Consider the following 24936-nt stretch of genomic DNA (forward strand, 5'->3'; position numbering starts at 1 on the left):
TGTTGTTGTACTCAATATTCATTGAAATTGATACAAAATACTATACTAGAAGATGCACAGTTCCAATGTTTGCAAGAAACAAAACCCCAAAAGAACACAGAAGAAAATATTAACAAAACACATTTCACAATCTTTATGCAATAAAGCACAGCTGAAATGACCCGGATTGGCCACTGACAGATGCAATTTGAGTTTTAATTATAAGGAAAAAGAGAACAAAATAATTGATAAAGAAGCTTAAATAAAATATATTTCCAATGTTTTGTAGAGTTTTTGAGTAAATAAACTGTAAAGATGACACTATGAAAGCCTGGGTTAGGGGAACTAAATTGTTTCAATAAAATGACTAATCTAAAATATTTTTTCTCATGTAATATGTGACATAGGAAAAAATTACGCAGAGACAAGGTTTTATTTAAATAATATGAATATGCAAAACATTCTTTGGCCGTCCACGTCATGTACACTGACTTCAAAGACATGGAGCTGGAAACACGTTTTATCTTATGAGAAATAGGACAATTGTAAGGGAGAAAAAACCTTTTTACAGGTTGACTGAGTAAATACTTGCTCGTACCAAGATGGACTTTAACTTTCTCACCACCATGTTTCACCATGAGCATGGTGTCATGAAATCCATGCAGACTTCTGCATTTATGACAAATTTGACTGGCTTGTCTTATGGCTTGTGCTTCTTGATCTTCATGATTCAACTCCGTCACTAGTGTGTGTGTGGTTTTTTTTTTTGTTTCGCAAACTCCTGAGGCCTTCACAGAACAGCCGTAGTAATACTGAGATTAAGTTAAACATAAGTGGGCTCTTCTGATTTAGCTTTGTCTGAATCATTGGATGCACTGGATTTTATTAAAGGGTGCCAGATTAAAGAGGGCTTAATAAAAATGCATGCCACACACTTTAGATTTTTGAAATTTTTTTGAAAGCCATTCACATTTTTCTTTTACTGTTGCTTTGTGTTGAACAATCACATACAATCGCAAAGAAATCCAAAGTGTATAAACCAGTGGTCTCAAACTGCAGTGACACATCTAAACGAGTTCTGCAACGTTTAGATGTGTCACTTGTCCTAGACACTTGAATGAAATGTTGAAACTGCCTCACTAGCATGCAGTTAACCTCTACAAAGCTCTGCTAATGAGCTAATATTGGAGCCAGCTGTGCTGAAGAAGAGAGACGTTTAAAATTTGCTAGACACTGGCCCACGAGGACTGGAGTTTCCAAAAGGAAGAATACTTTTCTTGTTCCTTTGGTAATCGACAATATTTTTCTATTGCTTGAGTTCTCCGGTACCTGTACATTTACTTATGAAAAAGGTCATGAAATTGCTCTTATTTTAATGGTTTTAATCAAAAGTATAGTATAACGTTGTTTCTACACGCTAAAAGTTTGTTTGAAATGCAAGAATGCAATTGAACAATTGCTGAGTTCATTGTTTTATTGTGAAATGGATCATTACTGACTCAATATATGTCAAAGGGATCCAATTTCATTCAATTTAAGTATAAACTGTTCTGCAGGTATTTGTGTGTGTTGGGCTTGTAAAACCAGCTTGAATCAGACCTGAGTTTATGGTCCTCCAAAGACATTTCACATGCTGGTACCTGTGGTTGATTGTCTCAGACTCAGTGAAGGAGTGCCAGCCTCTGACAACTGAGTACTAGCTCCATAGATCCAATATAAGCTTCTCAAAGATGATCAGAGCAAAGCTACGCAGAGCCAAGTCCCGACTTTGAGTGTCCAGTCAGGAATTTTCACCTCTGTTTGGGTTATGTGGTTTTGCTGCCTGTTCTTCTATTTCTGTGAGACACAGACATATTCAGCACTCCTGAGGTTTGGTGCAGCCGTGCTGAAAATGGAAGACAGGGGAGGAGGAAAAAAAATGCAAAAAGACATCAGCACAAGTTGAAAATCAAAAGCAAATGTTCAGGGGTTTCTGGGGAGGAGGTAAATGCTCTGTAGTCTCCCCCGTGAGCTTTGCTGTGAGTAGGTAAAACGAAGACAGCCTAAAGCCTAGCCTCATGCTGAGTGCAGATTAAAATAGCTGTCAGGAGAAAGGAGCTCCTATTGAGGGAGACAGGGTGACATGCAGAGTGATGGTGCTCAGCCTCTCACACTTCAGGACACAGTATTTCACTGAAGCTGGTTCATCTTTACAGCCTGCGACCTTATGTCCCGCTTCGCTTTAGCTTCGCCGTTTTATGTCGGTGCAAATGTGAATGGCAATAAGGAACTCAAGTTTACCTTTGCTACAAGTCGATCCAAGCCAGGTGAGCGGACAGAGACATCTGCCGTTTACCCGGTCACAGTGGGAACCATGGAAACACTGGCACAACAGGGAGCAGTTGGGGCCAAAGTGGTCTCCATCACAGCCTGACAGGAGAGGCAGAATGGGAGGAAAAACATAAGGCTTAGGAAATGAAGGAATTTGCTGCTTTAGATAAAACAGGAATGTTAAGAGAGCTAACAAAAAATATGGTTCTGAGATTACTTTTTTCACATCTCTCTCCCCACTGGCCTGAGGGACAGAAACATCTACCAGTGGATGGGTCACATGACGCCTCGTCAGCACATTTACAGGACTTCATACAGTTCAATCCAAAGCTGCCATTTTCACATTCTACAAGTCAAAAAGAAAACACATACACAAATATATCATTATTATTCTGAACATTTTCACATCATCTTGATAGTTAATAATTTGCCTCTGTGGCATATACTGATTAAACTTAACATTATGACCACATGCCTGATATGTTCGTCTAACTTATCTGTGGCTATCAAGTCACATAGACAACAAACTGCAAGGAATTATGCATTTCAATTACTAATACTATCAAACCCTTCTTATAATTATGCGATTAAAACCTGCTTAATGGTTGTTGATCTATAGAGGTACTTTTATACTTTTAATCTGAGTCTCTCATAAGTGTGCATTTTCTAATTTATCAAACATGATAGCATGCAGGTACTTAGTATTGCTTTTTTACACAACAAACATTTATGCATTAGATATTAGACAAGACATTCAGATACATGCTCTCATACAGACACATACACATCACCACTCTGTCATGAAACGGTGCGGTGTTGAGGTGAGGCAGACGCTTGAGACCCAGGTAGAAATGAAAATGAGTTTAATGACGTGAACACAGTCCAAACAACGAGCAGCAGGCAGATGGACACGACGACTAGACATTGACAACGACAAGGACCCGACGAGGAACAAGGAACACAGGTGGAGTTAAATACATGGGCGGGTAATCACAGAAACGAGACACACCTGGGAACAATCAAGGGGAGGACAGGACAACGAAGAGACTCAAGGACACAGAAAACTCTAAATAAACACAGAAAAACACAGATCCTGACACACACAAGTCATAGATTTATAAATATTTTTATTCAACCAATAAGTTTGCTTCTCAAGGGAAATGAGAAAAAAAAATATTGGAAAAGAAATGCTAGAAAATGTCAAAAAATAATAATGAAAAAATATTTATTGGCATCACAACAATCAAGCCCTTCTTATAGTTATGAACAGGCTTTTTGAATATTTCCACCATCATCCCCCAAATCTTTATCTCTCACCTCATCTTATCTATTAGATTCAAGTCAAAATTGTCTGGATCTATTCCTCAGCTCCCAGTCACATTTTCTGCTGGTGCTGAAGTGGTTGTGTAGATACTCACACTGCTGCTGAGAGCCCCACAAGCAGGCAGGAGGCCACAAGGATGTAACAGAAATGCATTAACCATAGAAAAGCACCTCACTCTTACTTGGAAAAAAATAAAAAAATAAAAAATTGTCTCCATAATCAGCTAAAAAAGAAAACCCTTTTCTGTCTTTGTGACAGAAAATATACACATTTTCCCTGGTAGGTTTTATATTACAATATTTGTTCCTTTTACAGCACAAAGGAAAGTAAAATAGCACACCTTCTTTAACACAGGTGTCTAGTCTTTGATAGCTGCTATTTTGAATTTTTTTTTTTTTAAACATTTTGTTTCATACTTCACTTATGGGTAGCCACATGTACTATACTTACGTCTTTCACATTGTGAGCCATAATAACCTGGTGGGCACAAACATTTGCCTGTCACATGATCACATGCTTGGCCCATGTTACAGTGACATGTGAACTGACAATTCAATCCATAAAATCCAGAAGGACACTCTGGAAAAAAAAAAGATATCAAGTTACAATTTTCAAATTACCTGTTCATTCAGTTATTACCAAAGCGTTCATGAGTCAGCTTAAAATCAAGATTTGTAAGACTTTGCATACCATGTTGACAGTAGTCGCCGTAGTACCCAGCAGTACAGCTGCAGCTGCCAGTAAAACGGCTGCAAATTCCATTGTTAAGACATTGGCAGTATTGTGCACAATCTGGCCCATATTTTCCTGCAGGACAGGCTGAACAAATACACAGTTACAACAGAAATGTACAATTGTTTACAATGGATATACGCAGTTAACACTGTTTTTGACATAGACAAAAACAGATTGTTAAACTCCTTCTAAATAATTAAACACGATCATAATAAATAGAAATTATAGACATCATTGTGTGAGTAAATAGGGATTTTTTTCTATAAAACCACAATATGTTTTGTAGGTTTCCTGACCAAAAACGTACCACTTTGCATGTCTGAAACCTGTAACAACCACAGAGATTTCCTGAGTTGCAAATAGTAATTTTTTTTCATTATACTTTAACTATGAAAAACAAATATCAAAACTCAGTATACACTATTTCGAGCGACAGTACAATAAAGTAAAACTATGTGGTTGGGTACCTCTGACGGTTCAGAATACCTGTCTCACATTGGGGTCCAGTCCAGCCCAGTCCACACTTACAGGACCCGTCAACAGGATCACATACTGCTCCATTCTGACAGCTACAGGCGTACCTGCACTGCAGACCATAGCGTCCTTTTGAACAAGCTGCAGAAATGATAGCACAAAGTCATACACTAACTGGAATGTCCTACTCAAACACACACACTTACAACACTGTACTGAAAGTCATCATGTTTATTTAACCAACAGTTCATTACGGAGATGGCAAACTAGCCTAATTTGGCACTGATATAAAAGAATAATCATGTTTCTTTGGGTAATTTAGTGTCCGGAAAACAATAAGCAAGACATCTTTGATTCCCGTGTTTATTTATTTGCATGCTTGCCAAATCCAGTGACACGGAACACAGAGAATGAGCTACTTTTAGGTTTCTGTAAACATTCAACAAGAACAACTTAAGAGGTGGCATGTTCAAGCACATGCAGGAGGCTGAGGAGGAGAACATTTAGCCCAAGCAGAGCTGGAAACCCCCTGTCTGCAATCCTGCTGAATTGCTGATAAAAGGAGAGATTAAGAAAGCTCGGCTCAGCCTCCTGTTTCCCGGGAATAAAAACCCTGTGATCATGAGAGGCCGTACTCTGAGGAAATGGAGAATTTGTTCCTTCAATATACAGTGAAAAATGTTGAAAACTACACCCTCATTTTGCTGCTTGTTTGTCAGTCTCTGTTGGGTCTCTCGTTTCCAAAGAACTCATTAAAGCCAATGGTTTCAAATGATGCATGTCTGCCTCAGTGGTGAGTCTCTGTTTACTCATGGGAATAGTAAAAGATAAAAAGCAGGAGAAAAGCCTGGGTTGAAATCTGTGACATGATGTGACTTGAAGCTAAATAATAAGCTGACTCTTAAGATTTAAAAAGATGGAAGTTTATTTTTACCACAAACCTTTGGTAAGCTGCAAATACTCGTGCACCTTCTGATCTTTGCATTTGAACTAACGTATTTTTCTACCATGTAGTATAATGTTGCTTGATCTCAGAAATAATAGCTTACCCTGTTGGCATGATGCCCCTGTCCTTCCGGGGCCACATATGCACCTTCCAGTTACTGGATGGCACTGCGTTCCTTCAGCACAGGAGCACAGCTTTGCACAATCCTTCCCGTAGTATCCACCTGGACAACCTGTACAAGCAAATGACTTCATAGGACTTAAACAGTTATTCCTTTGTTAGCTGATATTATTTCTAAAACAAACATATTGGCTTCAATTTGAAGTAAATACGTTGATTTTTGAGGGTTTTTGTCCAACTTACGGGAACTGCAGTCAGCTCCAATGTAGCCCGGATGACAGTAGCATGTCCCAGTCCTAAAGTCACAGCGACCGCCATTGATGCAGGTGCACTTGGACTTGCAGTTTGGCCCAAATGAACCGGCTCGACACCCTGGAGGCCACACAGGACAACCAGAAAGAGAAACAACCGTGATTTTATTTAGTTTTAGAGGTTCTAATGAATTATTTTTTTAAGCGTCATTCTATGGGGATGTTTTTTCTGACTCTTTCAGTGTTAACGACCAGAGAAAAGCATCCATGCAGCTTAGAAAAAAGCATAAGCTTAAAGACCATGCATAATCACTCCTACACTTATTTTCCAGTGTATTCAGGCTTGAACTGTAAATAGTTACATTTATTTCCATGTCCAAGATATGCAAACATGTGAAAAGAAAAAAAAAGTGAGCATAAGGCTCTAGCCTGTGGTTGGTTGCCATATGGTGATGACTTAACATTTAGAACATTAAGCTCAGATATCATTGCAGAAAACAATGGCTACTCAAGAAAAAAGCTGCAAAGTCTCCACCTTTAATGTGAGTTCTTAGACTGTAGGCTTATATGGTGATTCATTTAGTGAGAAGGAGGAAGACAGGATAAATGTTTGAGAGGCTTTAGCTTCACCAAAATTCACCAAAGGATTTAAAAGCACTCTTTAGCAGGTCCATGCAAACTCCCACAGCTTTTTCTCAGCAGGGACAGAGAAGCCGGTGACAGTTGATGAGAAGATGGATGGGGCTCATCCTGGAAGTTAACCTGGAAGAAGTTGTATATGACTTGAGACTAAGGAGTAGGTCTAAAACATGCTCGTACAGTAGAATGGCCCAGTCAAAGGCCTATGCTAAAACCAACTGAGAATCTGTGACAAGCCTTGAAAGCTGATGGTCACAGATGTTCTCCATCCAGTCTGAGAGTGAACTATTTTGACAGCCATACCCTCAAAAGCCTACTAGTAGCTGCAAATGCAGAAAAGGAAGTTCTATGATGTACTGACTTAGGGAGCTGAGTACAAATGCCTACCACACTTTTCAGATTTTTATTTGTGAAAACACTTGAGTATCATGCATCGCTTCCCTTCCTCTTTTGTGTGATAGACTGAACACAAAATCCCTATAAAATAACCTAAGGTGTGTGTTTGTGACATGACTGCGTGTGATATGGGGTGTGAACTCTTCTGCAAGTTACTATGCCGACCTTCTTGGCATGTTCCTTACCATCAGTTGCCCAGGCAAATAGAAAACAAAAGCCCATGCTTTGAAATATGTCATGCTGACATCACATTACTAACAGCAGACTCACGAAGCTCACAGCGTGGCCCATAGTAGCCGGATGAGCAGCTGCATTTCCCTGTCGCGGGATCACACTGCTCATGGAGCCCGGAGCATCGGCACGGCTGGCTGCAGTTTTGTCCGAACGTGCCAACAGAGCAGGCTGGGATGGCACAACCACACGTATCCAGCATTACGGTCATGTGAACCAAAGGCCATGGAAAACACTTCTTTAGCTACAGATTAACAAGGTCATGAACAAGATCACAAGGCTCACAAAGCTAAATATATAGCTAAATATAAAAAAAATATTGAGACTTATACAGGTGATCTGTTTCAGTTTCTGACACTTTTGTAATCTTACGAAAGTGAGATTTATTGAAAGTGAGTTATTTTATCTGCAGGTAAAAATAACTAAAAGTAAAGCAACGAGTAAAGAGCCACCACACTAAATGATCACATTGTCCAGCTTTGCCTGGTTGTGCAGAAAAGACCTTAAGCCGTGCACACATTCAGCAGTTTGTGGGAACAAAGACGCGTGCCATTTCCCTTTCCTCTCTTTTAGATAATTCTGTGAAAACAGCGAGGCATTCCGCACTTGACTGGTAACAAACCCAGCACTCCCAGCAACTTTCCCTTGTGCCCGAACCCGGCCGGACATTCTTTCACACACCCTCTTCGCCTATCTGCATATACACTCATCACAATAATGAATGAAGTCCCCGGACAATCAGTCATAGTGACCAAGATGAATCTGTGAACCAAACGTGTTTTCGGGTGAGACCGCGGCACTCTGCTACTCAGTTAGGCAGCAGCAGAAGGCAGCAAGGGGGACAGATAAGAAAGGACTCCAGACTAAAGAGGCAATTACAGCGCTGTCATTATGCATGTCTGCCTTCCAAAAGCCCTTATCCGCCGCCGAGGAGACAAAAACAATGCCTTCTGTTTTACTTGGCAACCGGTGTGTAACATTTATCAGATGTCGAGGGAGTGTGTGAGGAGAGGAAGGGAGCTGGGGTGGTGAGGTGGGGGCTTGAAGGAGCAGTGAGGCTAGTGAAGCTGTTCGTATACAGCCCTACAGGGTATGGTATAAATAATGAAACATTCTCATACAGTCCTGTGATAGTGAGGGTCTCACATAGAGGTGGAGTGCATTTCCTAGAATGGAGTAAACTGTAAACTTTCCCAGGAGCCGGAGAAAAGAAGGGGAATTCTAATCAGCATGAAGTGGGCAAACTGACAGCTACTCACCTTGCCACTAAAGATAAATATATTTTGCTGACACCAATGTTCTGTTTTGTTCTTACTTTTCTCACATCCGGACCCCATGAGTCCAGCTGGGCAGCCACAACTCCCCGTCTTGTGGTGACAGGGCACCCCAGGGCGGCACTGACAACGCCGGGCACAGGAAGGGCCATAGAACCCAGGAAGGCAGGCTGATAGTCCGTGGAGGGAAACATAACTATCTCAGGAAAATCCTCTATTCTGCCTGATTCACACCGCTGCAGTTTCTTCACCCCACTCTCCACACACACACACTCACGTTTGTCACACCTGGCTCCCCTCCAGCCTGGCCGACACTCACAGTGACCCATCATGTGGTGGCAACTGAAACTGTGGGCACAGTCGCACCTCCGCTCGCAGCGGTCTCCAAAGAATCCCTCAGAACAGGCTTCGGAGAAACACACGGGCGTTTGTGATCAGAATTAATTCAAGCCGCGGTTACTGAAGAAGTGCAACCACAGATTCAGGTTGTGGGAGGAGAGGCTCTATTTCCATCTGTCTTTCAATGTCAATGTGCAGTCATAGAGAGGTTCTAAATTCACCTGATTGGCAGTTTTCTCCAGTCCAACCAGGCAGACACAGACATTTTCCAGTCACCTTGTCACATCTGCCTCCGTTTAGACATCCACATGTTTGTGTGCAGTTCTCGCCATAGTTTCCTTCGTCACACTCTGTCAGAGTAAAGCCAAACAATTATATTATTCATCTAGAAAATGTCATCATGCATAACCAGGACGCTTTATTATCTGATCAAGAGAATCACCTCTGAAAGCCTTTTTAATATCTATTTTTTGTTTGTTTTTGTGGATTGACTCACCTAACTCACAGGCAGCTCCTGTGTGTCCAGGTGGACAGGAGCACTGGCCAGTCACGCTGTGACAGAAGCCTCCATTTTGACACAGACACTTGTTAGAACATTGTTCCCCATAATGTCCTGGTGGACAAGCTGCATACACAAAGGTAAAAGTTTAAAAAGAAGATAAAAAAAAAGAGCTCAGTGTATATGGTAAGGTTGAATTATAGCTACGTGTCTTGCAATTGCATACTGAGACTGTTTCCAAATCTTGCAGTTTTTTTAAACAATCTTAGGAAATTTACTGGGAACTGAAGTGAAGGAGCATGACATAAAGTAGTGCATAACAATGAAGTGGACGCAAACAAACAAAGTGGGAAACTGTTACATGCATTTATATTTAGCTTTTCTTACTTTGGTGCACATGAAGGAATTTTAAGGGACAAGTCATACATCAGTCCAACTGTGTGTTATTCTTAGTATCTGTGAAGGTCACAGAGGAACTTTTGTTCAACAGCATCACAAAGACCAAAGAACTCACCAGAGAGGTGATAAATAAAACTGTGGAGAATTTTTAAATTATGGTGTAAAACAATGTTTCTAAAACAAACATAACAATGTGTATATCCCTCAATGCATCATCCCATCTGTGAAGCATGGTAGTGGCAGCATGATGTTCATCTCAAAACTCTCAATGCAAAGCTGATACATCCAAACCCCTAAGATGCCCTGCAAAGTATTAACTCAGGCTGAACATCGAAGCATCAAGTCACACTTAAAAAATACTTATTTGTGGAAAATGTTGAAAATCATCTAACGCTGTCCTTCCACTTCACATTTATGTGCTACATTGTATTGTTTTGTGAAATAGCACATAAAATCCCAATAAAATTCATTGAAATATGTGGTTGTAATGTGACAATGTAATGTATTTGTACAGTTTTAAAACTGTGCAGCTTTATTTTTAAATTGACCAAGTTTATTAAAAATGCAGAGTCAGATAATACTGTGTATGTAGTCATGTGCTAAACCCATACTGAGATATTGTGCAGCCTCTTTCCTCACATCTTTATCTAATCACTCCTTAAACAGAAGGTTCCAGAGATACAAAGAAAGTCAGTTGTTGTTCCAGTTGCAAATAACCAAAACTCCTACGTCACTGAAAGATGTTTGATATTTTTTAAAACACTGGTAGAGCTCAGCATGCAACAGCCAATAGATGTCCAATGACTTGCACTCATCTACTGGTTCACCATAGGTTTAATGGTGAACCATTTCCCTTTTTCCCACTATGTACCAGCAACTGTATACTGAATAGTAAAGTATTTGGAGGGTATTCTTGCCCTGTTCTTTTACTTCATGTTATTGCTGCAACAAAAATAGTCCATCCAAATCTGTACTTTAAAGGAAATCTTTGGAAAAAATTGCTCTTCTTTTAATTTGTCTCTGGCCAATACGACTAGACTTGGTAAACCGACTGAGTTGGCTGGTAAGATTTTGGTGAGGACTCAAGTCCAATCTGTCATGTTATGTTCGGAACATCCTCTCTTTCCAGCTTCTTGCCTGCCATAAAGAAAAAGAGACATAGAATCTCTTTTGTACCTACTGTTATGGTTAGGCTTAATAAACTAAAACTATAAGCGCTGTTGCCTGTCATATTCCACTTTACACTTTGTCGACACTGATGTATCAGACTTGGGCTGTTCTGTTCCGGTCTTCTTCTCGTACAAAATAAGTGCTGTGTTGTGTATTGTGTCTCTATTTATTGTGTTACTGGATGAGCAAACATGCAAATTAATTTCCTATTTTCATCCAACCATTGATGGCTATAAAGTTTGTAGAGTTACGGAAGTGGTGAAATACTCACGCAGTTGGCAGTGGGCTCCAGTCCAACCATCTGTGCAGCTGCATCGCCCAGTGATGTGGTCACAACTGCCCTCGTTCTGACACTTACAGGTCTGACCGCAGTTCTCTCCAAATCTACCTTTTTGGCATTCTGACAATGCAAAACATATGTGGGCACAATGACACAATGACTGTTACCATGCAACACAAAGTCCTCTACAGGAAAACTGCAAAAGACCAAGCTTTAGTGTTATATCTTCACAAGGTTGGTTTCGAATGAACACATTGCAAACTGAAAGGTGAACTTGACATTTGGCGCTTGAGAAAAAAACAAAATGCAAAAATGGCAAAGATAGATCATTAGCTCATATTAGTGGCTTTCTGCTGACTCGAGCTCTGATAGCTGGAACCACAAAATGGCTGCGGAAAAAGCAAAGCCATGAATAAAACTGCAGAATCACAGACTTAGAATTTTAGTGGGCATTTCACAGGCTTCATTAAAACAAAGCCATGAAATCCTCAAGAAACTTCAGCATGAAAACACTTATTGGTTAGCTGCTAAAAGACTCTTCCAACTTATGTTCTCCCTTCCCTGATTCTGATCTCTATATACATGTGGGTGCATTTATCCAGAATAGACCTCAATTAAACCCCGGTGCCAGAGGGCACTCTCGTCCTCCCTCCACTCTCCTCCCTTACGCATCCCTAAAAAAGTCATTGGCAATGTCTCATTATATAGATAATTGTTTACAAACACATCTTAGTTGTGCTTTTAGGAGAGGATGTCGTGAAGGGCCGCAGCGAGGGCCTCCCTCACACCCTGTTTTAATGATGTGGCTTCCATTACCCAGAATGCAGTGTGGTCCTGCCCAGCCGGCGGTGCACAGGCAGGCTCCTGTGATGTGGTGGCAGCGGGCACCGTTCCTGCACTCGCACATCTGGCCACAGTCAAGCCCGTAAAAGCCGTCCGGGCACGCTGTGGGCCGAGATAAAACATCCGACTGGTTAGAACTGGCAGCGCAAAAGGTTTGATGCCAGCTTTTTTCACATACTTCTCTCTCTTTCTAAAAAGTCTTCCACTTCCCCTCCTACTTTCCCTCTCAGTCCTGCCATCTCCCCAAAATACCAATATCAAATTGGAGTACCACGTTGCGGCGGCGGCTGAGCGCCTGCGTTCGTTAAGTGAGCTCCTGTCCCCCACATGTGTGGTGGATCTGGGCCACATCAAAGTTTATGGCGGATCAGAGGCCTCCACCAACCCCCTCCTTTCTTTAGGGTAGAGGGGGCACGGAAAGCCGGTAAATAGAGCACCTGCTGTGTGCACAGGCCCCTCCAACCTACGGTGAAACAAAGCCTGGTTACTGTTCTCCACACACACACCTACGATGCTGCTGCAGAAACAAGCAGATGCCAGTCTGAGGGTCTGTTTCCCATTCTCAGTGAGGGCTAAAAAGATTGTTTAAGTGTGCACAAAGTCAAGTGACACTCAGAGTTTTCTAAGCATGGTGTCCGCTCTGAAAAAAGAAGGTAGCCAGAGGCTGGAGCATAAATGGGCCTTTTCCACCACCAGGACATAAATATTGTCAGCAAGCATGACTTCATTTGGGCAAAAGTTAAAACTAAACAACGAAAATGTGTATAGTGCACAATTTAGTTGTGTACCATCCATTGAAACTTTATATTACAGTTTATTGCCATTTTGTTAATTTCTGACCTACAATCTGACTCCTCAGATATAACTAATTAGGACACTTGATTAAACCAATATTATTCTAATTAACCCTCTGTGAGTAGATATCATTTATTGGAGTCATAGAGTTTGACATCAACAGCCCCATGGAAGCTGGCACCATTCACATCCAGTAAGGATGCTTGTGATAGGAATAAAACTGTAAAGGGAGGAAATGGTGAAGGGGCAAAAGGATCTGTTTCCTCTTTGGTGCCTTGGTTTTCTGCTACAACAGCCAAACCTGAGCAAGAAATTTGATGAATATTTTCCAAGGGGGGAAAAAAAAATCATCTTTCTTAATGCCACATCACCTTTTCCTTTTCTCCTCATTTCAGCTCTTTTACCTCCAGGCCTTAAACTGGTGAAAGCATCTTTCCTGCTCAGCAGTTTCTTGCCTGGTCACTGCTGTGTTCCCACGCTGACAGCATGACGTCTTTGCCTGTCTTAGAAGTGGTTAGAGAGCAGTTTTATTGAAGCTGGCCCACTGAGGATGCTGTCATCTTAAAACAGCTGTACATTAACTTAGCGGTAGCAAAATGGACACTTTATTGTCTGTTTATTGTCTGGACTGTATTTGACACCATAGCAACAAGGAGAGGATTACCCTGGCATATTTATTTACAAATTCTACAGTGGCTCTCCACTTTAAAATATGAACATTTATAGTGAAACACATCCTCCGTGCCAAGTCCTTACATGTAGTTGAGTATGTACTTCACTTTTTCATGCCAGCAGGGGGCGGCAAGTATTCATATTCACAGCAAGGCACAAATGTGGCCTCTGATAGTAGAGCATTGACATATAGTGTTTATAAATATAGACTCTTCCCTATGATTCTTTGTTTATAGGTAGGAACAGATGTTTTAGCCAAAAGATACACACACACAGACATACGCACGCGCAAATGCACATACGGGCCATCAATGAAAGCCTCCATCTCTTGACTAAATGAGCTCTTTAAGACAGCGGGATTATTTCCAGATCCCTGGTTGTGTAAGAGCCACTGCTGTCAGACTATAAAGAAAGTCCAGGGACCACACAACCAGCGAGAGCACACCACAGAAACAGACCGGAGAGACAGAACCAGAATAAAACTTCCTGGTGCCAATCAGGGCCTAAACAACAACTAAACAAGCAACAATAACACGGATGTTTCGACGTTCGTTGAGCCGGAATTCTTTCTTCTGCAAACAAAAGGCAGCATTTTGAAGCAAACATCAAAGATGCAGAGCAGCGTAATCCACATTAATTGTACCTGGAGAAGTAAAAGTTCTAGTCGTAACACAGAAAATAGGCCTCTTTTCTTTAATAATAATTGACTCAAATGTTTCCCATCAGCACCAGCACCACAACAAGGCTTCTGGCAAAGTCACGTGGTATGTAGGAATCCCCGTGAAGCTACAGCACTCTCCACAATTATTCATACCCCTGGTAAAGAGGTGTAAAAATTCCTTTTTTATTGCAGCAGTATGGTCTGACACACACGAAGAAAAATCTCAAGGTGAAAAGCAAGCAAAACCGAAATTTGGACCGTTTTTTTTTTTATCTTCAGTTAAACAAGTTGTCTCAATTAGATCTAAAATCTCATTTACAGGAGAGATTTGTTCATTATTACTTGTTGCCACTTCTAATATGTCTAGTAATATAAATACAACTTTGACTTTATTTTACTTATGCTTTACTTTTTTATTTTACCTATGCTTTACCTTTTGTGTCCATGAACTAATATATTTCCCCTTGGGGAAATACTGCACCACACAGCAGCCCTTGTCTTTTTGTTATTCTTTAAATGGGGAAATGTAGACTATATGACTATTTTTATATTCTTACCATTTAAGTAAGAAGACATACATTAATCATTATAACTTTGAAAACAGAAACAAGAAAAGAGCTGCTTGAATAAAGTCGTGCAGAGTGATAGTTAAAAAGTTTAAAACAACTCAAACAGTGATAAACAAAACCAGATGAAGACCCAGGTTCATCTTAACACCACACACACAGAGAGCATGATGGTAAGAGAAGGTAAAAATATCAAAAGCTCAGAAAACAGTTGCATCATCAAGTCTCTACCCAATTGCTTAGGACGAATACTAGAAGAAAATAGATATACTTTTACCATCACAAATGTAAATGTGGCCAGGTTGATTCTTGGACTTTGTAACTGGAACCATGTGCTTTGGTCAGATGAGACTACGATTAAGCCTTTCCACCTCAGACCCACCGTTAGGTACAGTGGAGGATCTGTGATGTTGTGGGCATGTTTATATTCTAAGCCAGGGGTGGGCAAATCCAGGCCTAAAGGGATGGTCTCCTGCAACTTTTAGATGTATCTCTACTTCAACACACCTGAACAAATAATGACAAAATAATGAGGTCATTAGCAGGACTCTGGAGAACCTGACTGCACATAGGAAGTGATTCAGCTATTGGATTCAAGTGTGTTGGACCAGGGAGACATATAAGAGTTGCAGGACACCAGCCCTCACGGACCAGGATTGCCCACCTCTGTTCGAAGGCCATAAAAAGGTGCTTGGCATCATTAACTATTTGAACTGGAAGGACCTTTTAAATACTAAAAATCAGGTAACTTCCACCATAAAATACTTGCTGCTGATACAACTGAATTTCTCCACTCAGGGACAATAAATATATACTTCTATTCTATTCTACTCTATTCTATCTCACCCTCAAGAGCTAAATACTACAGAAAACTTGTGGATTGAGCTAAAGAGAGCACAACGAACAAAATATGAATATAGATCATCTTAAGAAACTTTTGGTCTTAACATTCATTTTTGTATCTTCACCCTTTTAGAGGGAAGCTCTACAGAGACAACATTCAGAGTGTTCACACACTAGAATATTTCTTGAGTAGGAAAATTGCACACCTTCATTTTGTCTGGCTCACTTTCATACTGCATTTTTGAAGATGGACGCCTGATCAACATAATGCAGTAACAACAGCTACTCATCGCAAGCAACTGCGCAGCAAGAGCAGTGGGCGAGCCAACAGGTTATTTAGGATGTTGTTCTGTTGCACGAGTCAAACACAACAGTACAGAAAAATGTAGCAAAGAGGGAAAGACAGAGGCATCTTGCTACGGTGACACAATGTAAAACAAGTTACCAGAAGGAATTTAATGTTTTCATGTCACATACAGTATATGTCTGTAAATCTTGTCATATCCTCTCTTGGCTTCACTTCCATCTTGCTAGATAGTTCGGTTGTTTTACCACTTTCAGTTAACTGCGCCAAGGTTCACTTGCAGATGAACCATGAATGAGATTTCCATTAGTCTTGACCAAAGTTCCCTTGTTTGGTTCCTGGCAGAGATCAGCTGAGCTTTCACACCTGTTAAAATAATGTGGGCTATCCGAGTAAAGGAGCTCTGGTCTGCTTTACATTTAACAAGCAACTCTGGTGTGAAAGCTAAGAGTTGTCCTGCTGCCAGAATGATAGGTAGGATGTGCACCAATCTCTCCCCCTACTAACTTTTTACTTTCATGAACTTTGAAAATAACTCTATATCAATTGTCTGTGCCTGCTCTGACTCCAGTAGGTTGTGGCAGATTGTATTGAATCAAGTACAATACAAGCAAGAGATTTCTTACTGTTAAAGGGTAGTTTTTTTTCTCTCCACTGTCGCTACATGCATGGTTGGTATGAGGGATTGCTGTAGTGATGACTCAAGGCAACCGATTTTCTACTGTTGCTATGTGTTCGATCAGAAGGAGCGAATGCTGCAAATCAACGATTCGATCCAATCTGCTGGGTTCCTTAGAAAGAAACTTTTTTAAGCTACCTTGAGCTGTACTGTTGAATGACTAGGATCAGGTAGGATGTATGTATGAATGAATTGAAATGACTTTTTTGTAAACTGCCTCCAAACTACATTTGTTGGGAATTGGCACTATATGAATAAACTGAACTGGAATTGAATTGAACATTCAAAGTGTGGACAGCAGGGGTGACACAAGCTGTGGGGATACATATGATTATATGTAAATCCACCAGTGTGGGATTCTTCACCCATACTGAATAAAAGGGGTCACATTAAAGATTGGATTTTCATTTAACCCGTTTAGTTTAAAATTATATGCTGCCAAAACACAAAAGGAAGAAAGACAAGATATGATGTACATCTTTACCAGCCAGGGGTTCTGATAATTGTGAAGGAAGTCTTCCAGTGAAGATTGCCAGTGTTTTTTAAAGCTCTCTTTGAGTAACAGATAAATTGAAAAGATCTGGATCGTCTCACCAACCAGGCCCTTCCAGAATCTTACTTGAAGGAGAGACTCTGCAGAAGACCAAGTAATTGGACGCCTCTGTTTAAACCTTAAGAAAATGAAATTCAGTCAGTCCGACGGCTGCATTTCTAGAACAATATCCAATCAGAGTGATGACTGCACAGGAGTCCATCAGACTGTTATGACTAGGGATGTGAAGCTCTGTTCCAGGGTGACATACTCATGATTTAAGAAGCCCTGCATACTTGGAAGGTGGTATGAATTTCATTGGCTGGTAGTGAACTCACAGTAAATCTTTTGGTCTGCAATAACACAAGGCCACTTCAAGCCAAAGGACTATAATCAAGAATGAATTTGTTACATGGATGAAATTTTTGGACTGTTGCAGTTCAGGACAAACATGGTGATGATGAGATGAACAGTAACATGAATAGCTTGCTACGACAGCATGGCTGCAGAGACACACTCCATCTGCCTCAGAATGACTAATACAAATTACATTTTGGGATTTGTGCGGTCTTAAAATGGTTTCAGTTATGACAGGCTGGTGATTCATTGGGTTCAGCATAACTGTGAAACATGAAGAAATGTCCTACAGCACCCTCTAGTGTATTTGGATTTAAACTGTTTGTGAACGTTTGTGTCTGGGGCCGACACATGGTTACAAATAAAGAATCTGAGCTTTAATTGTTGGATATAGTAAATAGCAATGCCACAGATTAAATATGGTTCTAGAATACCATTCATTTGTATGGTACCACAGCAATAAATGGCGAGCGATTAAATACATGGTAAAGCTAAATGGAATCAGTAATAGTACAATCAGACATAAAAAAGTGATTTCAAAGTAATAAATTCTGTTTCCTAGATTTCAAATCATTACTAGAGCAGGTATGTGTGAGGATATGGATTTTTGTATGTGTCTTTCTGTTAATTGAGTCTCTGTGTTGTTGTGTCTTCTCCTTGATTGTCTTCAGCTGTCTCTTGTCTCCCCAATTATGCCCTTTTGTATTTAAACTCTCCTGTGTTCCCTGCTCCTCAGATCAGATCCTTATTGAGTTGTGTCTTATCTACCTTGCCTTGTCTCTTTGTGTCTTAGTTCCAGTTTCTACTCATGTCTGAGCTTCTGGCTTTATTTCTCACCTGTGCTGCATGGACTTTGTACTCTCTGTACTTTCATTAAAATCATAATTTTCACCACAACCTGGATCGACCGCCTCATCCTCACCATCTACTAACAACCCCATTTCATGACAGTTTCAAATACATAACAGGTCGACACCAGTGTTTCTCAATTCTGGTTCTCAGCAGCCACTGCCCTGCATATTTTAGATTTGCATCTTTTCCAGAACACCTAACTCAAATGATTGCATGCAATCAAGTGCCGCAGAAGCCTGAGTTATTTAAGTTAGGTGTGTGACAGACACACCTAAAACATGCCACTTTAGGTGCGTCCCTGAGGACTGGAATTAAGAAACACTGGTCTATACCTGTAATCTGGAATTTGAAAACAAAAAATTAAAGATGGTCTTCAAAATAAAAGTTTTAATATTCCATGGATTACATTATTGCACAAGATGGTTTCACATTTCTAATAGAACAAAAAAAACATTAAAAAAAAAGATTCTTATGCCCTTTCAAAATTTAGGTCTCATCTACTTTTCAAAATAAATATTTTTTCATGGTTCAATAGCTAAAGTGAGAGTGAACACTATGCTAAGATTGAAAGAGCAATCCAATGTCTCCAAAAATCCGATTGTATCAGTTTATGATACTGTTAAGACATTGAAAAGGGTCTCGAACAAATCTGAATTCAGATCATTCCACTGTATGGAAAATAGTAACTGTTGTAGTTACTCTGTTATTGTTACAGAGTAACTACAACAGTTACTCTGTAAGAAAAAAAAAAACAAAGACCAGACTAACATCTCCACAGAGATTATGGACAAAAGATTTTGGAACATTGTTCTTTGCAAAGATGAGACCTAAATAATTTGGATACCAGAACAATGGGCATATTTGACATAAACCAAACACAGCATCTACAAAAAGAACCTTGCACCAGCTACAAAAGCATAAAGATGGAAGTATCATGGTTTAGAAATGATTTCCTGAAAGTCCCTGACCAGGTCACTATCAGAATATACCATGAATGTTATTGCGTAGAGAGTGCTGAAGGAATATGTGAGTCCATCCTTGGACAAAACTTACACTGAAGCAAAACTTAACGCAATGACTTTATAACTTTCCAGAAACAAACAGCTGAAAGTGAAAAGTGGGGAAAACGTTCTCAGACTGATGTCAGGAATTGTTAGGAGTTACAGTGTCCTAACCTTTTTCCCCCAGAATAAAAATTTCTATTTATCTACTTTGTTTGACAAAAACAAGGACAATCTTTGGTGTTTGTAATTTAAATAATAATTTTATATGTTTCTTTTAAAAAGAGTTTTTATTTGACTACATATGTGGCACTAATTTTAATAACTTCACAGACTTTGGCTCAATATTTTTGAAATGTCTTAAGTGACTTTGAACGGTATCATGAACAGAAAATGGGTGATCTGGTGATTACTAATTTCAAAATAACCTTTTGAGTAACTAATAAGCTTTTCATTCTTCTGTATCTGTACAGAACAAACCCAAATGACACTGCCTCAATCATTCACACATGTAGATGTATAAATTGTATTAGGTTATGTTCAGCCTGGTCTTATGTCAAACAACAAACAGACAACATTCCAAAAACATCTAAAAAAATAAGTTGTGGAAGCTGTTGAAACTTTTACATTAATAATACTGTAGACATGATGAATGACATAAAGACTTACTTTTTTCACAGAGATACCCAGTGAATCCAGGTGAGCAGAAGCAGGCTCCACTCACATGGTCGCAGAGGGCTTCATTCTTACACAGACACTTCTGAGCACATCCATGTCCATAATGACCATTGACGCACTCTGTGGAGCAGGAAGACCAGAACATAAGTATATTTAGAAACATAATAGGAAATCAAATTTTAAATCTTAAGCATGAAATAAACACAAAATGTAACACATTTTCCTTTCAATTTGTATCATGCTATGTTTGCTATGAAATAAAATTTTAAAACCATAAACAGTGCAATATGCAACTCCAGAAAGTTAGATTAAAGATGCAGTAACAACAATTAACCCCATGGTGGCAGCATTCACTAAATGTTTTGAAACTCTGACATTATCCACGAACTCCAAACTTACTCTCTTCACAGTAGTCTCCGGTGTAGCCTGCTTCACACACACAACGACCTCTGACCGGGTCACAGCTCACAGAGTGATCCTGACACTGACACCTTCCAATGCAGCCTTGGCCCCAAAAACCAGGTTCACATCCTGAACAAAGTTAGGCAAAACATACTGATGAATTCCATGTGTTTTTCTTTTCGTTTCTTTCTGTACTATTCTGTAGGACTTGCTTTTTTATTCTTACTTGTCTCACAATTGTGGCCAGTTTTGCCAGGAGGGCAGATGCAAAATCCATTCCTTGAGTCACAGCTGGCATTAGGGTGGCAAGAACAACGAACTAAACAGCCAGGTCCAAAGTAGCCTGCAGGACATGCTGTGTATGACAAGTGGATCGTCAGAAAACAGATACAGTAAATATATTTCCAAGCCATCATAAGGGTATTGTTTATTTATCTTATTTTTTATGATGTGACATGACAAATCAAGGCTTCACCTCTCAGTATCACTAATAGTGATAGTATAAGTCAGTATTAATCATGAACACATTTATTTGCAAAAACATATGGCATAAATATAACTTTCAACTCACAACTCACTTCACATAAACAGATACTGACTTGGTGACATTGTATCCAGTTATGTTACTTTTCTATTCACAAACCAATCTCACTAGTTGTGACATGTTGCATTTTTAATTCAATTTTGTTCAGTAGCATCAACAAACATTTTCCTTCTAAAATTCTCTTTTACATTTTTTTCTTACAATGTTATAATAAAGTAGGTGACGGAATTAATTGGAGCACTTTCGATAGATTCTGACCACCAAAGACCAGAAACACCATGAATGTTATTTGGAAAGTCTTGGAAATTTTATTTCCTAATAAAACCACCTCTTGCTTCTAAAACATCAACTTTGAGAACAAAGTGCTCACTCATATATCCCACCCAGCAACATAAAATTGTGAAGAAATTAGTGTTATTTGCTTCACCTCTCAGTATCACTAACAGTTATAGTGGAAGTCAGTATTAGTCATAATAATATGTCTCATTTAAGTTTTTATTATTGTTGATTTTAAAAAAAGTCATTTATATACAGACTTACCTTCTTGACAGAGATTTCCCATGGAGCCTGGCTTGCAGTTGCAGATACCAGTTTGCTTATTACAGAAGCCACTATTCTCACAGACAGGGCAAGAATACTGGCACTTCAGTCCCCAGAAACCATCAGGGCAGTCTGTGAAGCAGAAAGTTTGTTCATGTCAATGGGGAAGGAATCTATTTCTGCTGGTTTGTTTTGTTAAGTCTTATGGCAGTTCCACATAAATTATTAGAAGGTTAATGAAGAATAAACTACAAATTAAAAAGGGAAAAGTTTAACATAAGTTTATGTAAGTTAACATAAGTTTAACAAGTTAGAAATGTCTCCCAATTTTTAACTATTTTAATCTAAAGGAAGAATAGAACAAAATTACTGTTTGACAAGATGAAGCAATGCAGAGCTCCAAAAGCCGCTGAGTTCAAAATGGACTTCACTGGGTTGTGTTGTCTCTGTAAACTATTAGTTAGAGACAACGTAACAAAATAAACACCTTCCTGGCAAGAACTTCCTCTCTTCCCAGCAGGACAGTCGCACTCTCCAGTTACAGGATCACAGGGAGCTCCTCCGCAGTCACAGGTCAGACGGCAGTTTTCGCCATAGTTTCCTGTTTGGCAGGCTAACAACAGTTGAACACAAAGAAATTAAAAGGAGGGGTAAATAACTCAACATTCGAGGAGCAGCTTTAAAGAAAACACTGGACAGGGCTATTTTTGTGTTGAAAAGAAAGTCACACAAGAGAACGTTTCAGAGGATGTTTATTTGTTCAGCTTCTGCCAATAGCTTCTGGAGTTGAAACTGAAGTAAATCTTTCCTTTCATGACCTCGCCTGGAACCCAAGTGTTGGAAATTCAAAAAATGTCAATGATTTACTTTTAATATGCCTTTGAAGAACTCAGTGGGCCTGGCTCTACCTGAGCCTCAATATGAACATATTTTACAATTGGTTTTGGGTTTTCTTGTAGTGCAGTTCACAAGATTGCTATTCCTGAAAAATATTCACCACTGCCATTTAGTTTCAGGAGCACAGCTGTCGAATTTATTCCAAGAAGAATACTTTCACAAAGTACATTTAGGCTTTTTAAATTCCAAGTATCAATTGATGATCAATTTACGTAATCAACAGTATCAGAAATAATAAAAAGTAATCAGAAAAATTCTGAAAATCACTGAAAAGAATTTAGGTCAATTTGTGATTATGTGTGCAAATACATGAGGCATAATATCTCTTCAAAGTATTTATTTTCATAAAGGTTGTCTTATTTTGGCACATTTTAAGAAGCATAATCTACAGGGATTTCACAATTCACATAACACAACATAAAGCAGGGCAGAATTGTGAATTGTGAAGCTGAAAGAAAAGGATTTGTGATTTCCAAAATGTGTTTTTTGTGTGTTTTTTTTAATCTGAAAAGTGTAGCGTGCCTTAAAATCCAGGCTGCCTCAGTCAGTACCTTGTGAAAACGCCTTTTATTTGTAGCTGATGTTATTTGTGGCTACATCTCTAAGTGCTTTCTACATAGATTAAAATGTCTACCGATTCTTCTTATTCTTTGCAAAATAGCTCAAGTTTGATGAGACAGTATATTTTGTTTGTCACCATATTTTTTGCTTGGCCTATTGCAGTGGTTCCCAAAGTGTGGGGCGTGCCCCCTAGGGGGGGCGCAGTGCCATTGCAGGGGCGGGGGCATGAGAAGTGGTATGGATGAATGAAAAAAAAAAAACACAAGTGTTTCACTGTAAAGAGGGTTTGTAGTGTATTTTGTTGCAACCTGGAGTGTGAAATAAACTTCAGTGGAGTTTGAAAACAAAATATGTGTATAGGTTTATGTCTGGTTGAACGATATGTGTGCCCTGTTGAGATTTTTTTTCTTTTTTGGGGGGAGATTTTATCGGCCCAAAAAATCTTTGGGAACCACTGGGGGGGCCCAGAAGAAAATCTTTGGGAACTACTGGCCTATTGTGTTCCTTGGTCTTCATCATGTTGTTTGTTCACTAATGTTCTCTAACAAACCTCTGAGGCCTTCACAGAACATCTGGTTTTATACTGACAACAAATTAGACACAGATGGACTCTTTTTACTTGCTGGGTGATTTCTGAAACTAACTAGTTGCACAAAATTCTATGAAAATATATCAAAGTAAAAGTGAACACAAAACCACACTTTTCAGATCTTTATTTGCCTTTATTCAATTAGTATTTAATCTGTGCTGATCTATCACATTAAATTTAAATAAAACACAAGGAAGTTTGTGGTTATAACATAGCAAAATGTAAAAAAAAAAGAAAAGAAGAATATGTAAATACTTTTTCAAGGTTCTGGAGGCAAGCAATACCTTCATATGGCAATATCTGTCTGCATGCAAGGCCTCATGCCTTCTAATATCAACATTCAAACCATAAAAAGATTTAGACCAGATAAGCGCATGTGAGTATGAAAGCATAGGTTAAATCAAAATAATTTAATGTCACATTTCTGAATTTTTTTATATGTAAGAGCATCCTTTATTACACATGAAAGCAATGTTTTGCTCACCCAGTTGACACTGGTCCCCCTGAAGCCCAGCAGGACATCTTTGGCTGCACACTCCGGTCTTAGGGTCACATGACCCTCCACCTGGACAATCACATGACTGTTCACAGCCGGCACCAAAGAAGCCTGGATCACATTCTACATTGGGAAATGGAAAAAAGGGAGGTTTGCACGACTGCAAATACAATGTTTTACTAAGCAAAATGCAGAAAACAATCATGTTTTCACCCTGATTCTTTTTAACTCTTTTATAGGACACTATTTGAAAAGATGCATTTCAAAGTAAACCGCATCACGGAAAACGTATTTTCCCTGAGTGACTTACGTCAAAAACAGATTAAATAGTTTATCACAATATTTTAAACTGAGAAATGATCAGCTCATTAATATGACCTCTAAAGTAACATCTGAATAAGTCAAACTAAAACTGTTTGCAAGATTCATAAAATTTAGGTAGCATTGAGTAAAGCAGCTATACCTTTCTCACATAGCAGACTGTGATATGCAGGCTTACAGAAACAGCTTCCTGTTTTTGGGTCACAGCCGCTGGATTGCTCTTGGACACATTTGCATTCCTTGGAACAGCCTGCTCCGTGGGTCCACTTGGGACAAGCTGAGGGACGGATGGGGTTGTTAAAAAGAAGATATGAACCAAAAAGCATGAATTCAGAGGAGGTGTAATAAAGAATGTTCTCAAATCAGTGCTTGGGTAAAGAAAACATACAGCACACTGTATTTAGGTTCTGTAACAAAAACAAAATGTGTTGGCCACT

The 24936-nt window shown here is 39.4% G+C and overlaps 1 protein-coding gene across 2 annotated transcripts in view; it reads right to left on the reverse strand.

Annotated features, from left to right (window-relative positions):
* The window catches only part of egfem1 (EGF-like and EMI domain containing 1), a 47376-nt gene continuing 22440 nt past the window's right edge, over nucleotides 1–24936 (reverse strand). Inside the window, exons 17-36 of one of the 2 annotated variants that reach the window (XM_027999102.1) lie at nucleotides 24642–24776; nucleotides 24167–24301; nucleotides 22123–22248; nucleotides 21636–21767; nucleotides 20778–20906; nucleotides 20549–20680; nucleotides 20141–20269; nucleotides 12183–12311; nucleotides 11358–11486; nucleotides 9515–9643; nucleotides 9240–9368; nucleotides 7445–7576; nucleotides 6132–6260; nucleotides 5872–6000; nucleotides 4835–4963; nucleotides 4304–4432; nucleotides 4064–4192; nucleotides 2507–2635; nucleotides 2260–2388; nucleotides 1–1864 (exon numbers count right to left, since the gene is read on the reverse strand). In XM_027999102.1, the coding sequence (XP_027854903.1) occupies nucleotides 1785–1864; nucleotides 2260–2388; nucleotides 2507–2635; nucleotides 4064–4192; nucleotides 4304–4432; nucleotides 4835–4963; nucleotides 5872–6000; nucleotides 6132–6260; nucleotides 7445–7576; nucleotides 9240–9368; nucleotides 9515–9643; nucleotides 11358–11486; nucleotides 12183–12311; nucleotides 20141–20269; nucleotides 20549–20680; nucleotides 20778–20906; nucleotides 21636–21767; nucleotides 22123–22248; nucleotides 24167–24301; nucleotides 24642–24776 (2549 nt within the window). In that variant the 3' untranslated portion in view covers nucleotides 1–1784. Of the gene's footprint in view, nucleotides 1865–2259; nucleotides 2389–2506; nucleotides 2636–4063; nucleotides 4193–4303; nucleotides 4433–4834; nucleotides 4964–5871; nucleotides 6001–6131; nucleotides 6261–7444; nucleotides 7577–8578; nucleotides 9086–9239; nucleotides 9369–9514; nucleotides 9644–11357; nucleotides 11487–12182; nucleotides 12312–20140; nucleotides 20270–20548; nucleotides 20681–20777; nucleotides 20907–21635; nucleotides 21768–22122; nucleotides 22249–24166; nucleotides 24302–24641; nucleotides 24777–24936 lie in introns of those variants that run through there. The other variant, XM_027999103.1, reaches the window with a different exon arrangement.

This window comes from Xiphophorus couchianus, chromosome 18 (assembly GCF_001444195.1).
Source record: "Xiphophorus couchianus chromosome 18, X_couchianus-1.0, whole genome shotgun sequence".
In the NCBI taxonomy this organism is placed as follows: domain Eukaryota; kingdom Metazoa; phylum Chordata; class Actinopteri; order Cyprinodontiformes; family Poeciliidae; genus Xiphophorus; species Xiphophorus couchianus.